The following is an 18627-nucleotide window of genomic DNA, read 5'->3' as shown; positions in this document are numbered from 1 at the left end:
CTAGGCTAAGCTCCCTAACTTGGTCATCTGGTTGTGGACTTCAAACACCTACCAAACACCTCCAGATCCACACCTGGGTTAGTGTCTGATTGTGTAACTGGGGGCTGTAGCCAGGCAAGTGGACGCGTCTGAAGGCAGCCCACCTGCCCTTGGCCATCCCACCTGCCCATGGCCCACCCAGCAGGTTCAGTAACCCTGGATCAACCTCCCCTCCTTTCCCCGGAGGACCCGACCCCGTAAACAGAGAAGTGAGTGACCTCGGGCTGGGTGTGCATCTGTCCAACTGCAAATCAACCTGGAGATTCGGAGCCTGGGAACTCTTTGGTTTATTGAAGAAAAAGTCCTATAACCAAAAAGCAAACATTTTAAAGCCTACAAGTCAGTGGCATTTAGTGCCTTCATTGTGTTGTGCAACCATCTCCATCTTCTCCCACCACCGCCTTGTCACCCCTAAGGAGACCCCGTACCCATTAAGCAGCCACTCCCCAGTGCTCCCCAACCACGTGGCATTTTGCCACCAGCCTGGAGAGCAAGATTATCCAAGCAACTTCCCGGAGGATGTGGACAGGATAAGGCTGTGTCGCTTGCTCCCCAGCTGGACAAAGAGGGGGTGCCATCCCTGGGCAGGCAGGGCCCCAGGCCGGCTACTCCTGCACGACATTGGGCCTGTAGTCGGGTTTGACAGCTTTGGCCAGCTCCTGGGCGTACATCTCGTACCGGCCCGTCATCTGCAAGTAAAACACAGACAGGCTTTGGGGGTCTCTGTTCCAGAAACGCCTCTCCTTTCCTCATCGTCACCTCCTGCCACTGGAGGGCAGCTGTGGGAAAGAGATGCATCAGGAGGGCCGGTTTCCCAGACCATCAAGTGGACACACCAGCCCCGTGTCACTGCATGACTGGAAGGCCGCTACGAGCCGGCCAAACCCAAAGCAGGAGGGAGAAGGGGTGTCTTGTGGGATCCCCAAAGAGCAGACTCAGTTCCAGGTCACCAGCCTGGAGCAGAGCCGGCCACGAGGCCAAGTCTGGGCTCCGTCCACTCCATGTGGCCTCTCGTCGTGGACACGGACTGAGGGTGGGAGAAGGTGGGTTGGGATGGAAAGGAACGTTCTTCTCAAGCCGGGCTCTTTCCGACGTCCATCTGCTGGCATCACTGCGCAACTGTGGCTTTGAAAAGATTTTCATCGAGAGAACATTCTGTTTGTTGCTTCGGGTAATCCTGTTGTGTTAAAAGAACTGGCCAGCGTTCTTGGCTCTGGTTTCTGCTTCTTATGGAATCCTGCTTCCATCTGAGCCGCCCGAGTAGGGAAGAGACGGGTTGGGGGGTGCCCATGGGGAGCCGGGCCCAAGGACCCCCATGCTCAGGTAAATAGGGGAGCAGGACCTGGAGCCCATGTCTGGCTGGATCCAAAGTCCTGGTTCCCTGCAGGCAGCCAGGCGAGGCCACTTAGGACAGATGTCCCAACGAAGTCCAAGACAGCGAGACGTCCCCTTGCACGTTGATTGGCAGATAAATGGGTGCTGGGTTGGCAGAGATACGGCCTTACCTGCTTGCGGAAAGCGTTTGGCAGCCGCTGTCCCCGTTCCAAGAGGTGGGCACAGTTGGCTGGGACAACTTGGGGAACTTTGAGTTCAAGCCCCTCCTTTCACAAAGGGGAAATTAAGGCCTGGGGGGGGCAGAGCCAGACCCCCAATTCCGTCTGCCGGAACCACTTCCCGCCACCATTGAGGCAGAACCATAGGTGGGCATTTATTCATCTGGTGATAAGTGCAATGCCTGGCAAGCAGCCAGCCCACTTTCTTTTCTGGGCAAATGAACTTGAGATTAATTTGTTTCAAGGCTTCCAGAATCGAAATCGGACGGCGGGAGGATTTATCAAGGCCTGCCATCTGGGCATCATCGGACCCCAGCCCTGGCCTGGCCAGAGGGTGTCCGGCTCACCCCCGAGCTCTGGGGTGAGCAGTCGGTGCTCTGCCGTGGCCAGCTCTGAAGGTGACCCCCATAGTGGCCCAGGGAGGGCAGGAAGGGGGGCAGAGAGGCAGGGCAGCAGGGCCGCGGTGGTGGGGGGCTCCGGAACCCACCTTAAAGCTCCAGATGTCGCTCGTCTGCCGGCACAGGTTGAGGTCAAGCTCGGCAACCAGAAGCCCGTCCCGGTTACGGGAGAGCCCGGGGGTCCGGCTGCCGTCTGGGGCTGCCACGTAGCTCGAGCCGTAGAAGTAGCCGAAATCCTGGTGGGCTTTAAAGATGCAAGGTGGGGGGCACCCCGTGAGCTTGTGTGGACACCCCCAGGCTCTTTGAGGGGCACCCAGAACGAGCGCCCACACCACACTTCCCAGCACCTGCAGGTGCTGGGTTCCAAAAAGTGCCACCTCCCACGCCGGGGGAGCCCCAAGGCCCAGCAAGTTGCTCTGAGTGTCACCCACACATCTGACCCTCTCCCTGTGGCCCTCGGGAGTTTCTAAATGTCACCCTTGTAGGGGTGTTGGCTCTTTACACCCAAAATCAGTTACCCACAGGCTCTGCTGGGCTTCCTGTCACCTGCTTCCCGTGGGGGCCCAGGCGGCGAGTGGGTGGCTGTGCCTTCCCCTGCCTGTTTGTCCCCTGGCCGACCCTAACCCTAACCCTCCACGCTGGGGTCCCTTCCCCAGGACCGTGGGCCCTAGCACAGCCCCCCAACCCTGGCACGGCACTTCTTTTCTCGCCCCCGTGTCCGTCTGCAGGAAGCTAACGGGTTGGAGACTGGAGGTCTGGGGTGCAGCCTGGGACCTTGAGTGGAAGGACTGGGGGGGGGGGGCTTTGGGGACATGCTTTTCTGGGGAACAGACTTGCTTAGCACCGCCACCCCTCAGACTCCTCAGGGGGCCCCACTGAGCTAATTCAAGCACCTCCAGGCCAGAAAAATATGGACAAGGGGACAGGGCTTCCAGAAACCCAAGGAAGTCCACACCAACACCCTGGGGCTTGGCACAACCAGGGGGACGGGAAAGGACAAAGGAAAGGGGGGGGGGGGTCCCAGAACTTTGGCCCCCTACGCCAACTGGGTCCATCGTCACACCTGGGGAGGGAGGGACGCGGCCACTACCAGCCCCCTGTATTAAAGCCTGTGGTGCAAAGCTGCCAGGGAGACTGGGTACCAGGGGCAGGCACGGCCGGTGCGGTGGGCACTGCCCAGCTCAGGCGGACGGTGGAGGGGAGCGGGCACGGGGTCCCGGAAGCCCCCCACTTCCCCACCGTGGCCGCCATGGGGCCTCATGCACTGTACCTTTCTTTCCGTCTCCAGAGGTAAATTCGTTTGGAAAATGCTCCTGCGGAATAAACACCAGGTGAGACGGATTTAGAGGTGACCACAGAGAGCTAGAACAGCTGGGTAAGGGGATTTTATTAGGAAACAGCTCAAACGGGATGGCAATGGTCTGTCCTCACTGGGCAGTCAACAAATATTTATTAAACGTCCTGGCGAGGCGGGGGATTTGACGGGCATGGTGAAGATCTGGGAGAAAATAAAGATATTGGGCGAAGCGAATCTCAGAGTTGGGAAGGCAGAATCGAAGGCTTCGTCTTGGGTGAGAAAATCCCAGGCGGGGGTCCCCGACCTCTTTGGGGGTGTCCACACACCGTCTTCAATATTTCCCTCAAGCTGTGGCGGGGTTACCGAGTTTTCTTTACATTGCCAGGAATGAGGTTAACTTATGTGGAAGTGAGTCTTGGTTCTCTTGGACTGAGCAGATGCTCTACTTAGGGTTTTACTCCCAATCAATAAGAACGAGCGAAAGGGGGAAGATGTCCTAAAGGAATTGTAGTTTGGCGTTCAAGATGGTTCCCTGCATGGGGTCAACAGGGGAAAAATAAGAAACTGGATACTGGTGGTCAGAGGGTGAGAACCCAATACTCTGCAGAGTCTCTCAAAATGGTTTCGGGTAAAACCAAACCAAACCAAAGAAATGGGTGTGGACGTATCTCCAGGACCCTGGCTTCTCGGGCATGCATGTGGAGGTGGGCATAGGGGACAAAAGGGGTGATGTTGCCCCACCCCGGAGCCCAGCTCCTTTCTGGGTGCCCTTCTCTGGTCTAAACCTCCGGGATCGCCGCCCGGGGCCGCGGGGGCTCACCTCGCCGACACGATTGATGGCACAGGTGAAGCAGTGGTTGGCGATGGCCGCGTTCCGGGCCTCGATGGGCCACAGGCTCTCACTGCAGGAGGACAAGAGGCCCCGGGTTGCCAACTTCCCAGCCCCGAGCCGGAGCCCACTGGCGTTCCCGGGCTGGCGACAGGGACATCGGGGAGACGCGACGTACCCCCCCCAAACCGGGCGAGCCCAGATCGCGGGCAGGCCAGCTTGTCTCAGTCCCCATTCATGCCCACGTGGCCGGGGTCCGCTAGAAGGAGAGTCAAACCCTGATCCCCAGCCTCAGTTTCCTTTTTCTGAAACTTCCCCAAAGGGAGACGTGAAGATAAATCTTCCAACTGGGGGCTGGCATGTGGTGGGAGCTCTCTAACTGCCACTTCCCACTTCCTCTCCTCCTTTTGGGGTTGGGGACCCCCTTCCCAGTTGGGCAGAATTTCACCTGTTAAATAACCAAGAGAGAAGCTTGGAGGCCTGGGGAACTTGGACACGGCCTATCGCTTTCCTACCCCTGCAAAGCGATCTCCAAAGAGGTAGGTTTCAGGTAGCGGATACAGAACAAACCAGAAAGGGATGGGAGATTCTGCACAGGGGGCATCTCCCCTAAGCCAGTCCCCCTTTCCCAGGGCCTTCCCATTCTCTCCTGAATCCTGGATCTCTAGATCAGGACTCCTTTCTGGCCAGGGGAGGAGGCAGCTTGGAAAGGAGGGTCCACAGGCTCAGCTCCGGCAGAGGGGAGAGCACGGACACCCCCTGCCCACCCACCAGCTGGGGAGAGCCAAAGGACTCAGTGGGCCTTCCTCGTCGCTAATTATGCCTCGTTTTTGGAACAGTGTCATTAAGATTCCGACTGACAGGCGTAATGCCCATCTAGAAGCAATGAGCGATGGGGAGCAAAATGCCCCGGAATCTTCCTTCCTGCCAACATGTACCTGGTTTAAACCAGGGAGTAGGAGGAGGGGTGGGTGGCTGTCACCAGCCTAATTCTCGAGAGGATTCACAAGTCTGGGGAAAAAAAAAATAAAATGAAATCACAGGCTTGATTGAGGGGAGTCATTTTGCTCTTTTTTTCTACCCCCGGCTGCTAAGCGGAGCTGACAAAACTTTCAAGAAAGGATTTTTACAGAAACACACCCGTAAGTGACATTTTCAGGGATTCAATGGTGGTGGGGTGCTTGCCATAAAACATCTTCCTTGCAATTCTCCGGGAAGGCTGCTCTGTGTAGGACTCAATCCCACAGCTGGCAATAAAATTTCTGCTCTCTAAACAATCCGGAGAAAGGAAGCTAGAGATTCGTGCGAGCCCGGCGTGTGCGGGAATTGGGGACGAGCATAGTGGGGTGGTGGTGTGGTGACATTTGCCATCTTCCCAGTGTAGCGTATACAACTCACTAAAAATAAACACAGTGGAAATGCAGAACGTGGTGAGGGTGTGGGATGGCAACTTTCTAGTTAATGTGCACGTGTGGCAAAAATCCGCCACCACTCGGGCTGCATGGCCACGGCCATGGTTTGTCAGATAACCCGATAAATCAAAAAACGCTGAGATTTTCTTGTGTGCCTTGAACCAAGGGACCCCAAAATGAATGATACACCTGTCACTGCATGGTGCATGTTTGTGCATGTACGTGTGTGTGTGTGTATGGACTCCGACACAGCACAAGAGGTGCCAGAGGATGCAATGGAAGGTTCTGGAAACTATGATCTGACACTTACATGCAGCTGGAGGGGAGCTGTCTAGCTGTTTGTGGGGGGTGGGGAGGGATTGGAAAAACCTCTGGTAATGGATGGTGGCGATGACAGCACAGCATTATGAATGTAATTTAAACCACCGAAATGCACACTTAAAATGCTTAAAACAGGAAACCTGGGGTGACATATGTTACCACAATAAAAACTTTCTTAAAAATTGAAAGCAAAAAGTGTTCCCCGTTGACTCTACAAATAATCGTTGATCATTTTAAGACAACTGCCCAGAATCCCATTGTTTCAATATTCCCAGGCTTTGTGACCAGCTCTGATCACGGGCAAAAAAATTAAAAATGGTCAGAGTTCTGACTACAGCACGGATACCTTTTTTTATGGTCGAGGCTTTTTAACTCGATGCTGCATTATCTTCATGATGGTGATGATAGTGGCTCTGCAGGAACCCATGAAAGAGGTGGGCTGAAATTTACTTAACCCTGACATTTTGCTGGCTCCATTTTTCGTATAAATAATGCTGCCATAAACATCTTCACACATCCCCTTTTTGATGCCCTCCTTAGGCTAAAGCTCTACGGGTGTAATTATCTGACGAAAGGGCATGGATGTTTTTGGAGTTTGTAGAACATCCTGCTTTTCCAAAGGGCTGGTTACAGTTTAAACTGCTGTCTTCACCAGGTCCCCAAAAGCCTCAAGTTTGGGGAATCCCTGGCTGAGGATGGCAAATTGATCATTTTTAATAAGCTTGATAAGCTCCTGAGGACGTATGGTTATGAACATACTGCATCAGGGGGCTTCAGTTTGCGTAATCGGAGCTGATAAAAGCCCGAGGGAGCTGGGTTGGGGATGGTGTCTGCACACCACCAGCGTCCGGGGCTGCAGCTTGACTGCCCTGGCCCAAAAGCCATGTCCAGATGCCCAGGACGTGGACTTCATGCTCCTCCAGGGACCCCGCGAGGGGATGGGGCTCAATGAATGTCTCACCCGTGGCTGGAAGGAGTGGGCCCCCAAGGTTCTACCCAGGCCTGGAGGTGGGATGGCCGGTGACCGCCGTGCCTCGCAAATGTCAGCAGACACTGTCCCCGGCAACCAAGCAGCAGAGAGCCCAGGGAGATCCAGGATGTGATCATCCCTTTCTCCCTGGACATGGACATGACCCCAGGGCCTGCTGTGCAAACTCGGGGCTCAGAGGGGACCTCACTCTGCTGCTGGGAAAGACAGAGAACGGAAGGCTCAACCCTGCCATGTTCTGACGTTTCGGATCCCAATGCGATGTCTTCGAGAGTGAGGACAGGAGTGACGGGGTGTGGGTTGATGGAGCACTCAAAGCTGCACCCCCAGAACTGGCCCCACCTCCCCAGCCCCCCAAGGGGCACTCCAGCCTGCTGAGTGACCTGAGGGTGCCGATGGTGGCTGAGGGGTTGAAGATGACCTCGGCCCCGTTGATGCTGTACATGAGCCAGTTGAGGGGGTGATGTCGCCCGTAGCAGATGTTCACCGCGATCCTTCCAAACCGCGTCTGGAACACGGGGTGGCCCAGGTTTCCCTCCATGTAGTAGGTTGACTGCAAAACAAAGAGCTGCCGGTTTGATGCTCTGTGCTTTCGGGGTTCCCTTTCCCAAGACCAGAGAGAAGAAATATTAAAGCGTTTCACCAGTGCTCCAAAAGAAAGCACTCTGGGAGCTGGGCTTTGCGTTCTAGAATTTCAATACATTAAACAAACTAACTAACTAACTAAAAAACCAGACACAAGGGGAAATCCCCGTGGCTTCAGCATTTACCCGGATCCCCTTTTTGACATGTCAAAAGAAAAAAAGAATCCCTGAAGCAATGAACATTTTGCAATATTTCAAGGATAACTGCGGTTGGGTTTTGACTGTGGTCCAAGGGCAGGCTGGGCATGGCCAATGTGGATCCGAGGTGGTCAACATCTTCTCCAACCACATGTCCCTATCCAGAATCCGGTGCCGCCCACGGGACCAGAGCAACCTTATCCCTGTGTGGCCTGAGTGGGCACACGGCCGTCCCAGCTAATCGAGGCCAAATCTGAGACCAGAATTCATGTCCTGAAAGCAACTCAGGTCACTGTCCAGGGTTAAGGAGCCATCTGCAGGCTAGACAGATGGACGTGGACCTCCATTCCTGCTTGCTCCCTCCAGGAGGTGGCCCTGGGCTGTTCTTTTGGTAGTTTGGAGCCATATGTACCCCAGAAAAACATGTCCTTAAGCTTGATCCATTCTCATGGGTGTGAACCCATTGTAAGTAGGACCTTCTGATGAAGTGACTTCAATGAAGGTGTGGCCCAATTCAATCGAGATGGGTCTTAATCCTATTACTGGAGTCCTTTATGAGTGGAATGGAATTTGGAGAGAGACAGACAGAGAGAGAGAGAAAGCCACAGAAGAAGCATCTGGAAACTGTATGTCAGTGGAACCCAGAAGAGAAGAGAGAAGTCAAGAGGAGCCGCCATATGCATTTCTGTGTGACAGAGGAGCCCAGGACCAACGATCACCGGCAGCCAGCCCCAGTTTTTAGGAAGAAAGCATCGCCTTCATGATGCCTTGATTTGGACTCTCTTTTAGCCTCAAAACCGTGAGCCAACACATTGCCCTCGTTTAAGCTGATCCATTGCATGGAGTTTGCTTGAGCAGCCAAGGAGACGAAAGCAGTTCTCACGGGCAGCACTGAGAGGAACGAGAGGGCAAGTGGGGGTCCCAAACTTGATCTGCTCCCGGAGCGTTTTGCCTCCTCTGGTTCATTTCAAAACTTGCCAGAGGGGGTGGCACCCAGGACATTGCCTATGATGAGACAAGCCCTGTGCAATCTGAGAGCTAAAGATTAACCACCAGGTAAACAGGTCAAGGGCCACATCTTTCCACCCCCACCTCCAGCTGTCACGGAGAGGCATGGGGTTCTTTGTTGTCCCCAGGGCACCCCGCAGGCTCTGCGGATCGTTCCTCTCCCATCTGACCGGCCGGAGAGGGCTGGGACCCCTACAGACAACCAGGGAGGATAGCAAAGGCCTGGGGACGTGACAAGTTATTTACTGCAGATTGGGTTCAGACTGCAGAGGTCATTTCACATTTGTGCACAATTTATAGGCCACTTACTTCAAAGAATTTTAGGAAACCAAATCAGGTTATAGATATACTTTTTTTTTTTTTTTTTTATAAAAGGGAGCCCCATGTTCTGAAGGGGGTTGAGATTCCCAGGAGAGGCCGAGGGGTTCCCGCCTGCCCGTGTGACGCAGGGAAACATCCGGGGACCCTGTCACCACCGCGGCCCCCCGTGAGTCACAGCCTGGTGCGGCAGGACACGACTCAACCTGTGACTTCCCTCCCGGAGAGGCCCTCCGGGGCCCGTGCACGGGAGGGTAAACCGAGTCGGGCCGCTCACCTCGTTGAAGTCGCCCACTCTGGGGATGTGGTTCTTCCGGGTCTTTCCCAGGACGGCTCCGGAGTCGGAGACCACCACGGCCGTGTTCCACAGGACGTCTCCGTGCTCCCCGTCCCGCTCCAAGATGGGCGATACGATCACCATGTTGTGTTTCTTCGCCAGCTGGAAGAGTGGGGCATGTGGCCCGGTCTCATTTTTGAAATCGACGGCTGTGGTTTTTATCGGAGAGGAATTCAACGATCCTACTGAACAACTGAGCTCAGTGTGGGGCTATCGTTTGACCTTCTGGTTTGGAATTCCGAATGCCGGGGTCATCGGATGCTCATGTGTGCTCAGCTAAATCAGAATTGCACGCTTCATCCGTGCAAGAAAAAGAAGGAAAAAAACTTCTCTTTGGCACGAATTCTTTTTCTCTTAAATAAGAACATCAGAGGACGTGGTGACTGTCAGGTGGGCAAACCCAGTCAATCATTTGTCCTCAACCCTCAATGGCTTCTCCCAACCTTTGGCCTTAATGACAGGAGAGAAGGAATTGGCCACACTGGGGCACAAGATGATGCTACGAGCTGTTTGCAGGTTCCCAGGCCCCTCCAAGCTCCAAGTTTGGACAGGTGTCCCCTTGGCCCTACTTCTCATTTCCACAGGATCAAGCTTTCCATCTGCAATCTGCTACCCAGGCCCTCTGCTCTTTTTCTCTAGCACGGAATCGACAAGCTGGTGAAGGAGAGATTTTTCCCCCTATATCCTAAAAACTTTGGCATTTGGAAGAACAACTCAGGTTTGATAGCCGGCTCTGCTTAAAAATCCCCTAAGCATGCACGTGGAGTCTGAAAAGGGGCACAGAGAAATAAAAAGTTCTTTTGCTACAGTTGAGAATAAGGATAAATTACCATCTGCAACCTCGTTGAGTGTTGAGCTGCTTTTAAACAGCAGCATTCCTGAGATACAATGCACATACGATAAAATTTACCTTTTTATGTGCATGCATGATTTTTCTAGTATATTCACAGGGTTGTCTTGCTATCACCGCTCTCCAATTCCAGAACATTTTCATCACCCCCAAAAAGAAACTAAGCGCCAGTGTTCACTCCCCACTCCCAGCTCCCCTAGCCCCTGGCAGCCAATAATCTACTTTCCATCTTTGTGGATTTGTCTTTTCTGGACGTTTCATATAGATGGGATCGTGCAACATGTGTTATGAGGTTTTTGCAAAGAAAGATCAAAACCAATTTCGATGCCGATGAGACTGGCCGTGCGGTGACACTCACGTAACTCAAGTGAAGAGTGAACGGAGAGGGTTGCTCCAAGCCAAGCACCCAAGTCCATTTGCCTCTCGCTGCTGCAGAACCTACAGGGAGGTCACCCCCGGGCCAGTCCACTTGGCTTTGGTGCCCTCACCCAAAAAGCCACCAAGGCCCGTCCAGCTCCAAAGCTCTAGGATTTTAAGTGAAAGCACACTAGAAAAAGGGGGCGCAAATAGTCTTGTCTAAGCTCATCTGGTACAGAGAGCGCCGGACAGGGGCAGCCACTCCGGACAGCGGTGGTCAGCTCCGTGACCTGCACGGTTTGGCAGCTTCCGGAGGGACGGTTTGTGTCTTACCTTCTGGCAGAACCTGGTGGTAGGTCCATCCTCTGCCGACTCGGCAAACTCTGTCCACGGAAGCTTCTCTCTCGTGCAGAAGGCAAAGGGCATTGCTGTGAACGGAGGGGAAAAAGGCAGACTCAGATCTAAGGTGCGTGGGCTCAGGGCAGGGGGTCCCCCTCAGAAGACCACGGCCCCAGAGGGCACGTGGTGTGGCTTCCAGGACCCGCCCTGGGCTGGGGTGCTGGGCAGACACCCCCTCTTCCGGGCTTTGTGGCAGAACGATGGCCTGGGACAAAAGTCTTTCCCGCAGTCTGAAAAGCCACCGGGGGAAAGTGAAGGACACCAGCTTTGTGAAATCTAAAACAAAATAGAACAAAAAAACACAATTGTTGATGTGGGGGACGTGTGAATAATAGGGGAAAGCCAGGGGCATTTTTAAAAAAATTCAGTTTTATTGAGATATATCCACACTCCATACAATCATCCGTGGTGTACAATCAACTGTTCACAGCACTATCATATGGTTGTACATTCATCACACCGGTCTATTTTTGAACATTTTCCTTATACCAGGAAGAATCAGAAAATGAATAAAAAATAAAAAAGAACACCCAAGTCATCCCCCATTGCACACTATTTTTCATTTAGTTTTTTCTACTCATCCATCCATACACTGGATAAAGGGAGTGTGAGCCACAAGGTTTTCACAATCACACTGTCACCCCTTGTAAGCTACATTGTTATACAATCATCTTCAAGAGTCAAGGCTACTGGGTTGGAGTTTGATAGTTTTGGGTATTTACTTCTACCTATTCCAGTACATTAAAACCTAAAAATGGATATCTATATAGAGCGTAAGAATGACCACCAGAGTGATCTCTCGACTCCATTTGAAATCTCTCAGCCACTGAAGCTTTATTTCATTTCACTTTGCATCCCCCTTTTGGTCAAGAAGATGTTCTCAATCCCACGATGCAGGGTCCAGATTCATCCTCAGGAGTCATATCCTGCGTTGCCAGGGAGATTTACACCCCTGGGAGTCAGGTCCCGGGGCATTTTGAAGACTGTGAAACTATTCTCTATGACCCTCTAATGGTGGATCTGTGATATTCAGCATTTGTCAAAATCCACATAAAAATGTATCAACACCGCACCACGCTAATGTGAGATGTTAATAACAGGGACTTGGATACAGGTGGGAACGCTGTACTTTCTGCACAGTTTTTCTGTAAATCTAAAACAGCTCTAAAAAAAAAAAAAGATATGAATTCTATTAAAAACCTAACAAGACAATTGCAAAAGTTATGGCAAAAAAACTATTCCCAGCTAGCAGGTCCCAAGCTGCTGGACCAGCTGTAGGGTGGTGAGAGCGTGGCTGAGAAACCTTGGGGACATCCCCTTGGGAACCTCCTGCTAGCAGGGACAGGGGTGGGGGTGGCGGTGGGGCTCTTCGGGAAGAGGGAAAGCCGCTCACTTAAGGACCCCACAGGGTGGGTTGAGAACCCCAAGCAAACGTGCATTATCCCCAGCACTCTGGCTACATTCCACCTGGGGGCTAATGCAATAAGAGATTTCATTAAACTCGCTGATTTGTGCATGCTTTCTTTTTCCCAAACAGTGGGCGTGCATGTGCACACACACACACACACACACACATAGTGACAGGACAAGGATGTTTGCCATCCCCACGCACATCTGGCTCAAAATGGCAGCTTCCTCTGGGGGAAGGGTGTGGCGGTGTGTGGTGAGCTGCGTGTGTATGCGTGTGTGTGTGCACGTGTGCTGGTTTGCAGCTGTTTTGTACCCTAGAAAAGGCCGTGTTCTTTTGATCCATTCCTGTGGGTGCAGATCTACTGTGGGTGGGACCTTTTGCTCAGGTTGTTTCAACTGAGATGTGATCCAGCCCATTCACCGTGGGTCTTAGTCCTTTACTAGAGTCCTTTATGAGAGGAGAAAGGTCAGAAAAAGCCAAGAAGGCTGAGAGAGAAAAGCCCCAGAGAAGCTAAGAGAGGAAGCCATGGAACCAGGAGCTGAAAGCAACGAAATCTGAGAGAGAAGGACCAACAGACGCCAGCCACGTGCCTTCCCACATGACAGAGGAACCCCAGATGCCACTGGCCTTTCTTCAGAGAAAGACGCTTTAATTGGGACACGTTCACAGCCTTAGAGCTGTACATTTGTAACTTAATAAATCCCCATTGTAAAAGCCAACCCATTTCTGGTATATTGCATTCCGGCAGCTTTAGCAAACCGGAACAGCGTGTATGTGTATGTGTGTGTCAATGTGTGTACATGTCCCTAAGTGTACATCTGTCTGCATGTGTATGTGCTTATGGGTGTGTACATGTTTATGTGTGTACATGCCTGTGTATGTATGCATGTGTGTGTGTGTCTACATATCTGAAGTATGCTTACATGGGCATTTGTGTCTGTGTGCCTACGTGTGTATATGCAGTGTACATGTCAGTCTACGTGTTTTTGTGCAGAATGTGTGTATGCATGTATGTCTATATGCATGTGTCAATGTGTGCATGTCTGTGTATATGCATTTGTGTGTGCGTGTCTATGTATCTAAGTATATGTATATACTTGTATGTGCATGTTTGTGTCTGTGTGTCTATGCATGTGTATGCAGTGTACATGTTGGTCTACGTGTTTTTGTGCAGAACATGTGTATGCATGTATGTCTACATGCACGTGTGTCTACGTGTGCGTCTGTGTATATGCACTTGTGTGTGCGTGTCTATGTATCTAAGTATATGTATGTGCTTATATGTGGATGTTTCTGTCTGTGTGTCTATACGTGTGTATGCAGTGTATATGTCAGTCTATGTGTTTGTGTGTGTGTATATGCATGTATATCTACATGCACGTGTGTCTACATCCATGTGTCTGTGTATATGCGCTTGTGTGTGCATGTCGATGTGTTTACAGATGTGTATATGTACACGTGCATGTACGTGTCTGTGTGTCTGCCTACATGTGTGTGCATGTCTGTGTGTCTATTTGTGTGTCTATGTGTGTATATGTTCCTAAGTGTATGTCTGTCTGCATGTGTATGTGCTTATGTGTGTGTACATGTTTATATGTGTACATGCCTGTGTACGTATGTGTGTGTGCGTGTGTCTACATATCTTAAGTGTGCTTACGTGTGCATTTGGGTCTGTGTGCCTACGTGTGTATATGCAGTGTACATGTCAGTCTACATGCTTTTGTGCAGAACGTGTGTATGCATGTATGTCTATATGCATGTTGTCTATGTGTGCGTGTCTGTGTATATGCATTTGTGTGTGCGTGTCTATGTATCTAAGTATATGTATGTGCTTATATGTGCATGTTTGTGTCTGTGTGTCTATGCGTGTGTGTGCAGCGTATATGTCGGTCTACGTGTTTTTGTGCAGAACGTGTGTATGCATGTATGTCTCCATGCACGTGTCTACGTGTGCGTCTGTGTATATGCACTTGTGTGTGCATGTCCATGTGTTTGCAGATGTGTATATGTACACATGCGCATGTACGTGTCTGTGTGTCTGCCTACATGTGTGTGCATGTCTGTGTGTCTATGTGTGTGTATGCAGTGTATATGTCAGTCTACATGTTTTTGTGCAGAACATGTGTATGCATGTATGTCTATGTATATCTACATGCACGTGTCTATGTGTGCGTGTCTGTGTATATGCATTTGTGTGTGCATGTCTATGTATCTAAGTATATGTATGTGCTTATATGTGCATATTTCTGTCTGTGTGTCTATGCGTGTGTATATGCAGTGTATATGTCAGTCTACGTGTTTTTGTGCATGGGTGTGTATATGCATGTATATCTCTATGCATGTATGTCTATGTATATTTACATGCACACGTGTCTATGTCCGTGTCTGTGTATATGCACTTGTGTGTGCACTGATGTGTTTACAGATGTGTATATGTACAAATGTGCATGTACGTGTCTGCGTGTCTGCCTACATGTGAGTGCATGTCTGTGTGTCTGTGTGTGTGTCTATGTGTGTACATGTTGCCCCAGAGCCTCCGCCACACTTGGAATATCCACCACACACAGATTCTTTGACATCTGCCGGGCTGACGGTGTGAGCCAGTGCCTCGTCGTGATTAATCCTGCTTTTTCTCATCCCTGGTGAGATCGGGCATCGGGCACGCCCTGTGGTCACTGGCCATTCTGGGGGCACGCTTGCCACATGCCCTTTGCCCATCTTCTGCTCGGTTGTGTCTCTTTTTCCTTCTGGACTCGGGGCACTGAATTTGGTGTATGCATTAGGAACTTCCCTCTTGCCACAACCCATGTCCACTTCTTTTGGGGGGACTGGTCTAGCAGAACAGTCTCCGGATGCTGGCTGGCAGCTCGGGGGGCAGGGCCCCCTTCCACAGCGGGAGGGCTTTGCTGGAAGCCGCGAGACGGAACGGGCACTGCTTTCCACAGCTGTGGCCAGGGCGATGGCCTCCTTGCCGAGTGGGCACGTGCCCAGCCAGGGGACAGCAGATTGTCCCCACGAGCCCCCAGCAATCTGTGAAGGGGGTGACCATCCCCTCCTCTTTCTTTCACAGAGAAGGAAGAGAAACTGCAGCTTCTAATTCCTTTCAGCCTTGGGGGACCCGGCCCTAAACTCGGGCCCTAAACAAGACCCCACGAGCTGCACCCCACTATGTCAGTCGCCCAGGGCGGCTGGGGCAGCTGGTAAGTTGCCAGTCCTGGGGGGCCTGACCTGGACTTGAGAGTCCCCAGGCCCGCCTTCGGTGACAACGGATTAACTGTTTTAAGGAAGCTAACGGGAAAGCTGTTGATAACAACGAAGATTCTTAATGACCATTAATTCTCAGCTCTCAGGGCATCAGGAACGACTCAGTGGCCCCCGGAGGATAGAACCCTCCCATTCGGATTTGATTTCTCCAAATTTCTCCATTTCCATTTTAATGGCTCTCTTTCCTGTTTACACTACCACCCTGATGTAAACAGATTTTCTGAGGAAGGAGGTGAAGTGGAGGTTGCGCCAGGCTGGCTGCAGAGCCCTGACGACAACGATTCAGGTTTTTGAACCAAAGGGAGAAGGGGGTTCAGGCATTCGTTTGACCCGGGGCTCTCTGGACTCAGGCCTGCCCCTGCCCTTTAGCCTGATGACCCAGAAGAGGGTGTGGAAAGCTCAGCTCTGGGCACAGAAGCTGAGAAAGGCCCCACAGATAGGGGGCATCTGCACTAGGGCACTGAGGGATGAGCAGGAGTTTTCCAGGCCCAGGAGAGGCAACAGATTGGTTGAACCACCCAATGAATATTTTTTAGTGCCTGTCAAAGACCAAGGGTTGTTTTAACCATGAGAGATAAAAACAGGGATAAGAAAAGCAAGCAAGGAAGCCAAACGTGGGCACTGGCTTCCCAGTATGTGGGATCTGTGGTGGACTGAAGTGTGTAGCCCGATTTGCACGAGCTCTTGGCCTTGTTCAGCATTCCCGTGGGTGTGGACCATGGTAAATAGGATTTCCTGAAGATGTTATGTTTGGTTAAGGCATTGCCTGACTGAGGGTGGGTCTTAATCTAAATCACTGAGTCGTTTATAAGCAAGAAGGAATTCAGGCACAGGAAGAGAAAGTCATGGGCAGGAGCTAGAAGCTGGGAGTCAAGGGAACCCAAAAGAGAAAGGAGGGGATATCGCCATGTGGGGGGAAAGCCAAGGGCACCCTAAGGATTGGGGCAAGGCAGCAGGAGGACATGGAGCCACACAAACGAGAGTGCAAGTTCAACAGTAACAAGAAATAGGAAAAACCGCACCCATCCAGGGTAAAGATGGCAGCTTGCACACAGGCCTTCGCTCTTTCCAGAATCCCAGCACCATGGCAGAGGAGAGCGTGATGAATGTCTGAAAGGGTCTTAGAAAACTGATTCCCACCAGCAGTAGAAGCAAGCCCCTTTCCAACACTGAACCCCCTGGAAAGCTCCAGAACCAGAGGCCACTGTGCACTTCTAAAAGTGGGGGAGGTGGGGACAGGTGCTCAACCAGAAGGATTGGTGAGAAGTCTGCTTCGGAAGCAGTTAGATGCTTGGATCCCTTCCCTACTCCGAGAGGCTAAGGGGCTGCCTCTTCCATCCCAGTGGTAGGTCAGAGGTTCATTCTCTAGAGATGGTTGCACAGAGTGTCTCCAGCCTTGGGGAAGCCAGGACAGAAGGGGTCAAAGACAGAGGGATTAAGAAACATCAGCTCATTTGACCCCACCCTGTTCTCTTCCCCTTCTCAGCAGGAGATTAGAAAGATCTTCTCTGGGGAATCTAACCAGCCTGAAAAGAATGATCCAGAAATATTAACTTGAGGCATTATCTAATAAACAGCTAAGGCAGATCATCCTATAATGAAGCTTAGTGGATGAGTTCTTCACAAACTCAAAATCTACAAATAGAAACAGACAACCGGGGGTGGGGCTGGGAGCTAATCTGGAGTAAGCAGGGACCACACAGGGAGAAAAACCATTACTTAAAATAAATGTCCTCACAGAGAAGAGAAGATAATGCAACTGTGTTATAAGGACAAGATGTGATAAAACAGGAACTTTTGGGCCACCAAAAGGAATTCTAAGAAATTAATATAACAGCAGAAACGAAAGATTCAACAGAGGGGTTGAATGACAAATTAAATGCAGTCAACCTGAAAATTGAGCAAAAACACAAAGATATGAAAAACTGGAGAAAACACATAAAAAAAGTTAGGGAACTAGTCCAGGGATTCCAACATTCTAATAAAAGGAATATCAGGAAGAGGACAGAAAATGGGAGAGAAAGTCACCAATGAAGTAATGCCAAGATTTCCTAAATCAGAAGGACTCAAGTTTCTAGACTGAAAAAATCCACTGAGTGCTTAGCAGATGGATTTAAATAGATACACACAATGGCACCTCATTATGAAATTTCAGAGTTTCAAAAAAAAAAAAAAAAAAAGACCCACAATCGCAGAGAAATAAACAGGTCATCACGATGGATCAGAAACCAAAGTGGCTTTGGACTGCCCAACACCACTGGCAGTTTGAAAAGCATGGAGCAATGTGTTCAAACTTACAAAGGAAAGTGATTTCTAACCAAGGATTCTATACCCAACCAAACTATCAAGCAAATGTCTGAGTAGAAGCAACACAGTTTCAGAAATGCGAAGTCTCCAAAAAGCACCACCCACGTGTTCTTTCTCAGGAAACACTTCCACCAAAATGAGGGAGGAAGCCAAGAAAGAGGAAGAAATTGGGTAGAAGAAACACAAGATACAAGACAATGACTTTCCAGGGTGACAGTGAAGGAAAATGCCAGGACGACATCTATGCGGCTACCAGAAGGGGTGCGGGCTGCAATTAGTTCAGACCAGGATGGTCAAAGGGTTCTGGGACAGATTCCTTCTGGAAGATGGAACGGACAGACTGCCTGATGTGGCTAAACATTTGAAGGGGGCTCAGGGAACTGGCAGAGAATTTGGGGTTGACCCTATGGTAAAGTTGTAGGAAACCAAGCAAACGCCAGGGAGATCAGAAAGTCGTTCCAGAAAAGGTATCCAAGTTTTCCAAAATGGCGGCAGAGACTGGATGGAGGGGAAGAGACTGGGAAGGGTACATGCGTGCAGAGGGGGCAAAACCGAAAACCCAGGAAGGCGCGACACAAGCCAAGATAAATTCCAACAGAACCAGCTAAGAGCCGAAAGCGGCTCCCTTCAGAGAGGAGGATGGCTGTTTTTTTGGTAACAAACCCTGTAGACCCATTTGACTCTGAACCACATGCAGATAAAACTTTGATAAAAATAACAATAAAAGGTACACAGAGGGGGCTCGATTGTAGGTTGG

The 18627-nt window shown here is 51.0% G+C and overlaps 1 protein-coding gene across 1 annotated transcript in view; it reads right to left on the bottom strand.

Annotated features, from left to right (window-relative positions):
• Window positions 1–308: 308 nt before the first annotated feature.
• UPB1 (beta-ureidopropionase 1) overlaps window positions 309–18627 on the bottom strand; it is a 28621-nt gene continuing 10302 nt past the window's right edge. Inside the window, exons 6-12 of the mRNA XM_037823461.1 lie at window positions 10823–10917; window positions 9223–9384; window positions 7221–7390; window positions 4108–4189; window positions 3261–3303; window positions 2080–2234; window positions 309–728 (exon numbers count right to left, since the gene is read on the bottom strand). Of these exons, the coding sequence (XP_037679389.1) occupies window positions 645–728; window positions 2080–2234; window positions 3261–3303; window positions 4108–4189; window positions 7221–7390; window positions 9223–9384; window positions 10823–10917 (791 nt within the window). The 3' untranslated portion in view covers window positions 309–644. The remainder of the gene's footprint in view (window positions 729–2079; window positions 2235–3260; window positions 3304–4107; window positions 4190–7220; window positions 7391–9222; window positions 9385–10822; window positions 10918–18627) is intronic.

Source organism: Choloepus didactylus (assembly GCF_015220235.1).
Source record: "Choloepus didactylus isolate mChoDid1 chromosome 23 unlocalized genomic scaffold, mChoDid1.pri SUPER_23_unloc1, whole genome shotgun sequence".
Taxonomy (NCBI): Eukaryota; Metazoa; Chordata; class Mammalia; order Pilosa; family Megalonychidae; genus Choloepus; species Choloepus didactylus.
The sequence above is the reverse complement of the archived record's forward strand: the minus strand, read 5'-3'. Positions and strand labels throughout refer to the sequence as shown.